Source organism: Phoenix dactylifera, chromosome 1, assembly GCF_009389715.1.
Source record: "Phoenix dactylifera cultivar Barhee BC4 chromosome 1, palm_55x_up_171113_PBpolish2nd_filt_p, whole genome shotgun sequence".
Classification (NCBI taxonomy): Eukaryota; Viridiplantae; Streptophyta; class Magnoliopsida; order Arecales; family Arecaceae; genus Phoenix; species Phoenix dactylifera.
The window spans coordinates 26,276,864-26,285,301 of NC_052392.1; the positions used below are offsets into that span (position 1 = coordinate 26,276,864).

The 8,438-nt window shown below is 39.5% G+C and overlaps 1 protein-coding gene across 1 annotated transcript; it reads left to right on the forward strand.

The window, feature by feature from the left end:
* LOC103716124 (glycine-rich protein 5-like) lies at window positions 1–369 on the forward strand. The gene has a single exon (XM_008803998.1). The coding sequence runs from the start codon at window positions 1–3 to the stop codon at window positions 367–369; it is 369 nt and encodes a 122-aa protein (XP_008802220.1).
* The last annotated feature ends 8,069 nt before the right edge of the window (window positions 370–8,438 follow it).

Consider the following 8,438-nt stretch of genomic DNA (forward strand, 5'->3'; position numbering starts at 1 on the left):
ATGGCTAGAATCTTGGGTGTTCTTAGCTTTGGAGACTGGGGAAACTCCATGTCTCAAATCTCAGGATTTCTCTTCCTGCTTTGCCTGGTTGCTGCATCGATTTCCATGGTCCTCTTCGCCTGCAGCCATCGCCCCAAAAGGTCTGGCAGGAGCCAGAATGTGGTGTATTATGGACACGGTGGTACGGCGAATGCCTCGACGAGCCAAGGTAATGGTGGGGGCGGAGATGCCGATTTTACTGCCGGTACTGGCCTCGGTGTCGCGGCTGGTCTCGCCGTATCTGTTTCTCTCGATGCTGCCGGTGGTGGTACTGGCTGCGGCGGTGGCAGTGGCTGCGGCGGTGGCTGCGGGGGTGGCGGCGGTGGGTAAAACCCAATCCTAATATATCCCAAGTTGTTGTCAGAAACGAAAAAAATATGTATATATTGAATGACATTTTCGTTAATGGATTTGTATCCACTTTTTCTTATTTTGTGAGCTTCTGTATCCAGTATTCTATTCTTTGATTTATTCTTGGTATTGCAGAAATCGATAGCCAACCATTCAATTTTGTTGTTATTTATAATATTTTAATGTCACCGAATTCTCGCAAATCCCGTTATCCCGCAAGTCGATCGTGGTATCATCCAATCAATGGCAGTAGTTAGAAGAGGACGATTCCATCATTCTCCAAAAGGAAAGGACCCATAGTAATTTTTCAATTGGGAAAGTACTTCGTGTACCCCTTAGCATAAATACCCTGTTCAAGTTTCTACGAGCCGTTGAAAATAATGTGGACAGTAAAGCCCTTCATGAACCGCCTAATTTTGTATATGAGACGGAAAAGCCTGATCCGGTGCTCCTTCAGGGATCACAAAACAGTATTCTTTTGACTTGTTGGGGCTCGGCGAGATTGATCATATCACTAGTATATTACTTGTCACGCCCCGGATCCGGATATGATTTTTCGCGTCCCAGATCCGATTCATGACACGGCCGTGCTATTGTAGGTTGCTACCCACAATAGCACGAAGCCCATGATAACAATTTTATTTCATGAAATAAGACCAAATTTGATCACATTTATTTACTAATCATAAAGGAGCGAGTACAGAGTACCTAAATCAAATACTTGAGTTTGAAATATTACAACCCAAAAGCATAGATACTTCTAAGAATCCCTGTAACTATGCTTCAACTCCAATTTTCATTTACTCTTTTCCGCTCCTAATCGCCTTAATTATCTGAAATAAAAAAAAACAACATGAGGGGTATGAGCTTGCGGCTCAGTAAGTAACCATGTACTATCTTATTAGATCAAGCATAATCTTTCTCATACCAATGCATCTTTTGAAGAATATAACAGTTATAGCAAAATAAAGCATTTCAGAGATGATATATTCAAATCGGGTCATAAAGCAATGTATGCTCCAACCATGCAAGTTCATAAAAATGATAATGCAAGTCATATAAAAATGTTGCCATCCATCCATACTTTATAAATCTTACTCTCAGACGGATGTGCTGCTATGGTCACTATAATCCCATGACAGGGCTCGTATTCGTAGTCGACGAGTTTTATAATTTATTCATATTCGTTACCAACTTTAACCCGTTGGCAGAGGGCCATATTCGTTGGATGCTAGCTCCAGGAGGTCGACTGACCTCTATTTCTAGAGGTGGGCATAGCTATCTGAGAGTTCATAAATCATTCTTCTTTTTCATAAATTATACTTTCATACATAGGTTGAAAAATGACAAATGGCATCATAATGTATTAAATTCATGATTATGCCACAAAATTCATTTTCATGCAATTTATCATAACCATAATTCATCGTAATGTATAAAATTTATGATCATACCACAAATCTCATTTTCATGCAATTTATCATAATTATGATTTATACTCAAATATTCATGAAGGATGCATTTTAGTCAAACTCATGAATCACATGCAATCATATGCTTGATCCTACTTTTAAGAAAATACATCATACCAAATATATTTTTTATTATTTTATTCTTACAATTAAATAATGATTTTAAATTAATAAGATCAGTGCCAGGGTTACTTACCTCAATTCACCCACACAATCCTAATCTCGTCCGTCAAATTCTCTGTACCTATCAAACAGTTCCAGATGCATTATTAAATTAAAACTCTAACATGGACCTGAATAAATCTCAAGTCCCAATCGGATAATTTGGACTAAAATTCAACTTATTCACTATTTATTTACGTATTTTCTTTTATTTTTTCCCCCTTTTTTTCTCTTTTCTTTTCCTTTCCTTTTCTTTTCTTTTCCTTCTTTTTTTTTTCCTTCTTTTCTTTTTTTCTTTTCCTTCTCTTCTTCTTCTTTTTTTCTTTTCTTCTCTTCTTTTTTTTTTCCTTCCCGAAACTTCTCCTTCTTTCTTCTTTCTTTTTTTTTTTTCTCCTCCTCTTCTCTTCTCCCGACTTCTTCTCCTCCCCCCCTTTCTTGTTCTTTCTTCGCTCGTGAAGGGAGGAGGGCGAGCTCGTCGGAATGCTCGAGAGGAACGGGGGTCGGTGGTGCCCCCGGCGGGCCAACGGCACCCGCAGTGCCTGCGGTGCCCATGGCCGCAGCCGCTCCTAGGGCCGCGCTCGCGGCCCGTGGCCATGGCGTGCTGTCGGCGGCCGGCGCCTGCGGCCGGCGCCCACGGTGAGTCCCCCCCTTCCCTTTCTTCTTTCTTTCTTTCTTTCTTTCTTTCTTTCTTCTATTTGATCTATCCTCCCGAGTGGATCGAGAGGAGGAAAGGAAGTAAAGAAAAGGAGGAATGGACGAATCTTACCTCACTAATGAGAGGAGGGGAGCAAGTGGTGAAGTCCGACGAGGAGAGGCGCCGGTGGAGGATACCGGAGGTAGAACCCAGCATGACTGCATGAGCGAGGATGGTGGGGAACATTAGGCCGCCGGAGTGCCCAGATCTGGCAACATCCTGGTCCGAGGGCAAGGAGAAAATAAGGAGGAGGGGGGTCTTGGATCAGGTGAGCTATCGGGGACTTTTATAGCCTTCTTCGGGAAGAAAGAAAATGGCTGTGGCTCATTCACCGCCGTGATGCTTGCGGTGGTTGAGCAGAATCGGAGGCCATTCAAAAGGCCACGACATTTCCGCTCCAGTCTCGCCACCGTTACCCCAAGGAAGAAGACCAGAGGATCGCGTCACGATCCCTTGTCTCGGTCTCTTCTTCAGCCACGGGCTGAAACCGGTTGGGCCGGCTTCGGCCGATTGGCCCATTTTGGGCCGGTTATTACATTCTCCCTCCTTAATAAAAATTTCGTCCTCGAAATTTTCAGAATTTAGTCTTTCCAAATTTAACGATATTCAACCCATTGAGTAACATAAATCTAAGATCTCATTCTCTTTGATCAAAATTAGTGAGATATATGACTCTTGATCAAGTGTCAAAAATTTTATACATATGAGTAAGATTAGCACTAGATGAGTGACTAACTAAAATCTAAGATTGCAATCATTGTCTTGATGCAAGTTTACACTAGGTCAGATTGGGATCATTTCACAACAAGATTGATAAAATTAATTGTATTTGACATAGATCTTGGAATAAAATAGATTTCATGCACTTATTATGGTAGAGTACTAATCCCACAAAAGATACCGACCCGCCTTAATCAGAGTCAAATCATTAAATGGTTAGTAATATGATTCACAAAATAAACATGTAATGATGATCATTAGACAGCAATGAATATCATGATTATCCTAAGAATCAACACATTCTTCTCCACTAGAAAACTAACTTAAGTTTTCCGAAAATTCTACTTATCAATACAACTTCATCATTAGATCTTATCAAAAGAATAAGGTCCGATACTTTCAGATTTGACTCTTTTGGTAGGTGATTTAAATCAAACTTTTCTTTTGTAATCGAAAATCAACTTCTTAATTCTGAATAAGAACATCAAGTTTCTTTGTCAAAATATCAATTTCTCTCCATTAACCAATTTATTACAAGATTAGATCATAAACAACTCTAATCCACCCTTGATAGATATTCATTAAAGTCGATTGACAACCTCAATTTCTTTTAATCAGATAGAGGGTTGATATTATTTGAAAAGAAAAAAAAAATCAAGCTTCAGATTTTGGAGAAAGGAGGTCTATACCAACATATTCCAGATCCAAGATCAAAATCGATGATCCAGTAATTCTAGCCAAAAGATGCTACGAATTTCTTAGCACGACATAAAATTGGAGAACCTAAGATAGCACAGCGACATTCAAAAAAAAAAAAAATCAAAACAATTTTCTTTCATTTATCCAGAAGGTCCTACTTCATAAAAAAAACATATCAAATCTTTTATTATTAAAACTTTCCGAATCAAAGGAATAATACTTCTGATCAACTTAGATAAATAATTCAGACCACTATGTTTTTGCTGCGCACTCTGATTCAAGACATCAAAATCCTTTGGATTCACTAATAACTTTTGATCAAAATACTACTTGTCTATGAACAGAACTATTTAATACCTCATTTCTCTGCCTTTTGCATATCATTTTGATGAACTTGTTTCTCTTCTTTGATTTCTTCCTTGTTCATAGCAGAAACCTTCTTCTTCTTTTTTTTTAGTCAAAACATCAACTAATATTTATTTAATTGATTTATTGCAGGATCATAAATTACTGCACTTTATCCATAGTAGAACATTTGAGCCTCAAATATTTTTCAAAATTGATAATTATTCACAAAATTTACTAAATGACTTTCAATCAAAATACCAATTTTGCATTGTAATTTGAAAAGATCTAATATTTCATATTCTAAGTAAACAAAGAAAAAACTCTTAAGTCTCATCCTCAAATATATTTTCTTTCTATATAACAGTTTCATGCATAATTGTCATACATATTTCATTCTCGAAGAATGTAAAATTTTTTCTTGTCCAAGCCTTAAACGACTTATGAATGAACCCTATCTTGTCATCAAAATAATTAACTTCAAACTAGAAGAATTATCCATAGTACTCGATATCAAGTTGATCTTCCAAAATCACTTATATACTAACACACAAACAATCACAATATACTTTAATATTCCTTGGCTAGTACTCCACTTAATATTAGTCAAAATCTAATTTAATCATAAAAATTTGCTACATTTCTATTACAATCACTAGTGATCTTAAACTTTAAGCTCTCATACATTCCTGTCACATTCCCTATTGCTCTTAAACCTTTGTTCTGATTCCAATTTGGTTACAATCCTCAATGATCTTAAACCTCCAACTTTGAAGCCACTTGTGCCACAATCCTTAGTAGTCTTAAAATTTTCATGCAATTTATCATAACCATAATTCATCGTAATATATAAAATTTATGATCATGCCACAAATCTCATTTTCATGCAATTTATCATAATCATGATTTATACTCAAATATTCATGAAGGATGCATTTTAGTCAAACTCATGAATCACATGCAATCATATGCTTGATCCTACTTTTAAGAAAATACATCATACCAAATATATTTTTTATTATTTTATTCTTACAATTAAACAGTGATTTTAAATTAATAAGATCAGTGCCAGGGTTACTTACCTCAATTCACCCACACAACTCTAATCTCGTTCGTCAAATTCTCTGTACCTATCAAACAGTTCCAGATGCATTATTAAATTAAAACTCTAACATGGACCTGAATAAATCTCAAGTCCCAATCGGATAATTTGGACTAAAATTTAACTTATTCACTATTTATTTACGTATTTTCTTTTATTTTTTTTCCTTTTTTTTCTCTTTTCTTTTCCTTTCCTTTTCTTTTCTTTTCCTTCTTTTCTTTTTTTTCCCTTCTTTTCTTTTTTTCTTTTCCTTCTCTTCTTCTTTTTTTTTTTTCTTTTCTTCTCTTCTTTTTTTTTTCCTTCCCGAAACTTCTTCTCCTTCTTTCTTCTTTCTTTTTTTTTTCCTCCTCCTCTTCTCTTCTCCCGACTTCTTCTCCTCCCCCCATTTCTTGTTCTTTCTTCGCTCGTGAAGGGAGGAGGGCGAGCTCGTCGGAATGCTCGAGAGGAACGGGCAGCGGCCGGTGGTGCCCCCGGCGGGCCAACGGCACCCACAGTGCCTGCGGTGCCCGTGGCCGCAACCGCTCCTAGGGCCGCGCTCGCGGCCCGTGGCCATTGCGTGCTGTTGGCGGCCGGCGCCTGCAGCAGCACGGCCGCACCTGCGGCCGGCGCCCACGGTGAGTCCCCCCTTCCCTTTCTTCTTTCTTTCTTTCTTTCTTTCTTTCTTTCTTCTATTTGATCTATCCTCCTGAGTGGATCGAGAGGAGGAAAGGCAGTAAAGAAAAGGAGGAATGGACGGATCTTACCTCACTAATGAGAGCAGGGGCGCAGGTGGTGAAGTCCGACGAGGAGAGGCGCCGGTGGAGGATACCGGAGGTAGAACCCAGCATGACTGCATGAGCGAGGATGGTGGGGAACATCAGGCCGCCGGAGTGCCCAGATCTGGCAACATCCTGGTCCGAGGGCAAGGAGAAAATAAGGAGGAGGGGGGTCTTGGATCGGGTGAGCTATCGGGGACTTTTATAGCCTTCTCCGGGAAGAAAGAAAATGGCTGTGGCTCATTCACCGCCGTGATGCTTGCGGTGGTTGAGCAGAATCGGAGGCCATTCAAAAAGGCCATGACATTTCCGCTCCAGTCTCGCCACCGTTACCCCAAGGAAGAAGACCAGAGGATCGCGTCACAATCTCTTGTCTCGGTCTCTTCTTCAGCCATGGGCTGAAACCGGTTGGGCCGGCTTCGGCCCGATTGGCCCATTTTGGGCCGGTTATTACATTACTGTATTACAATAAAAGGTCAGTAAAAAAGAAAAATGTTGTACCTATTCATACATGTTGGTGAAAGCGGGCCAAATATGGTCTAAGTCACGCACACCACTTAAAATAGGGTCCCCACCTTAGGTGGTAAAGAATGTGTTTCAATTATGCGAGATCTTGCTTACAGACGGACTTCATCCATCTGGAGAGTAACTTAGCTATTATCATTAGCTGGATTTGTGGACATATTTTGGAGACTCAAAGATGCCCACTATTTTGGAAAATCTATGCTAGGAAGTGTACCACATTCAAAATGAGTCATGTTTACTGCGAGGCAAAAAGAATAGTAGACTGAGTTTGCATTCTTTGTAGTTGATCACTCTAGCGAGATGCCATGGATGGTCGACACAGCCTTGCCACTTATGTTTCGGATATTTTATTTTCTGACTCTTATGGATGTACTCATAATAGATATGTGTGATTCATCCATCTTAGCAAAAAAAAAGAAGAAGAAGAAAACATAGAAAAAGCTTCATGTTTATAGGTGGTTCTTAGTTAAATACATGTTACCCGTTAAAATTCTGATGGTGCTGCAGTATAGGTAGGCTTATCATGTGTTTATCGCACCATCATTAGGTCTGCAGTCAATGGTGTGAAGCAGGTCAGATCGGGCCGAAGTAATGCTAGTTTAAACCTCTGGCCCAAGCTTGGCCTGACCAATTCCAAACTCGAGATATTTTATTGGACGTGTGCGGGTTCAAAATGGGAGCCTATTCATTATTTATCAACTTCTTGGACTCAGTTCAAAAATTATTCAGGCCTCCATTTCCAAGCCGAAGCCTGGCCTGTGGCTATAAAACCTGAGCCCGGCCCATGGATCGCCTTGATGCTGCCTGTTCTAGCCAGAGGAAATAGGAGCTGGAGGCGAAAAAACAGCGGCAACAAAAAGATTTTCTAACTAGTGCTTTCTAAGGGCGACAACGACAATGTAGACCAAGTGCAAACCGACAAACTGTTTAAGTGGCCTCACTAGTTCAAAACCAACCATATTTAATATACTTTATTATTATGTGTATACTTATGTTGTCAATTATTAGTTTTTCTTCACAATAACATTAGGAGTACCACTAGCTAGAATTAACAAAGTCAATCAATTGGGGGACACCTCCCGCGTCCCCAGATCGCAAATCATGTTTAGAAGTTTGGACTTTGGGCCACGGAAGTAAAATGTCATGGCCAAGTCACTTCCATCTTCCTTGCCACCACCCATACAGATACCAAAAGGTATTTTTAGCTTTCTTAGTCTACTCTCCCCATTCAAGCCCGGACGTTCTCATCAAGCTAAGAATCCAAATTCATTCAAATCTAATCATAAACACTACAATTAGCCCATGGTCAGCATACTGTAATGTCTCCTAGCTCAGTAGGCTGTGGGCCGAGTTCGCTCAGATACTATTGGTCACAACCCAAGAACTTTTTGGCTTCTAGTGTATATAGGTTATGGGCCGAGTGCGCTTTAATACTATTCGTCACAACCCAAAATTTTATCCAAAAAAAAGTCTAGTATCAGAAAGTATTTTTCGGATTCCTTGATTTTATATAAGTATCCAAGATCTACCCACTAAATAACCGATGTGGGACGAAACACACACCCACACGAGTC

Excerpts from the sequence above, each read along its gene's own strand:
- LOC103716124 (XM_008803998.1), top strand. The coding sequence starts at position 1 with ATGGCTAGAATCTTGGGTGTTCTTAGCTTTGGAGACTGGGGAAACTCC.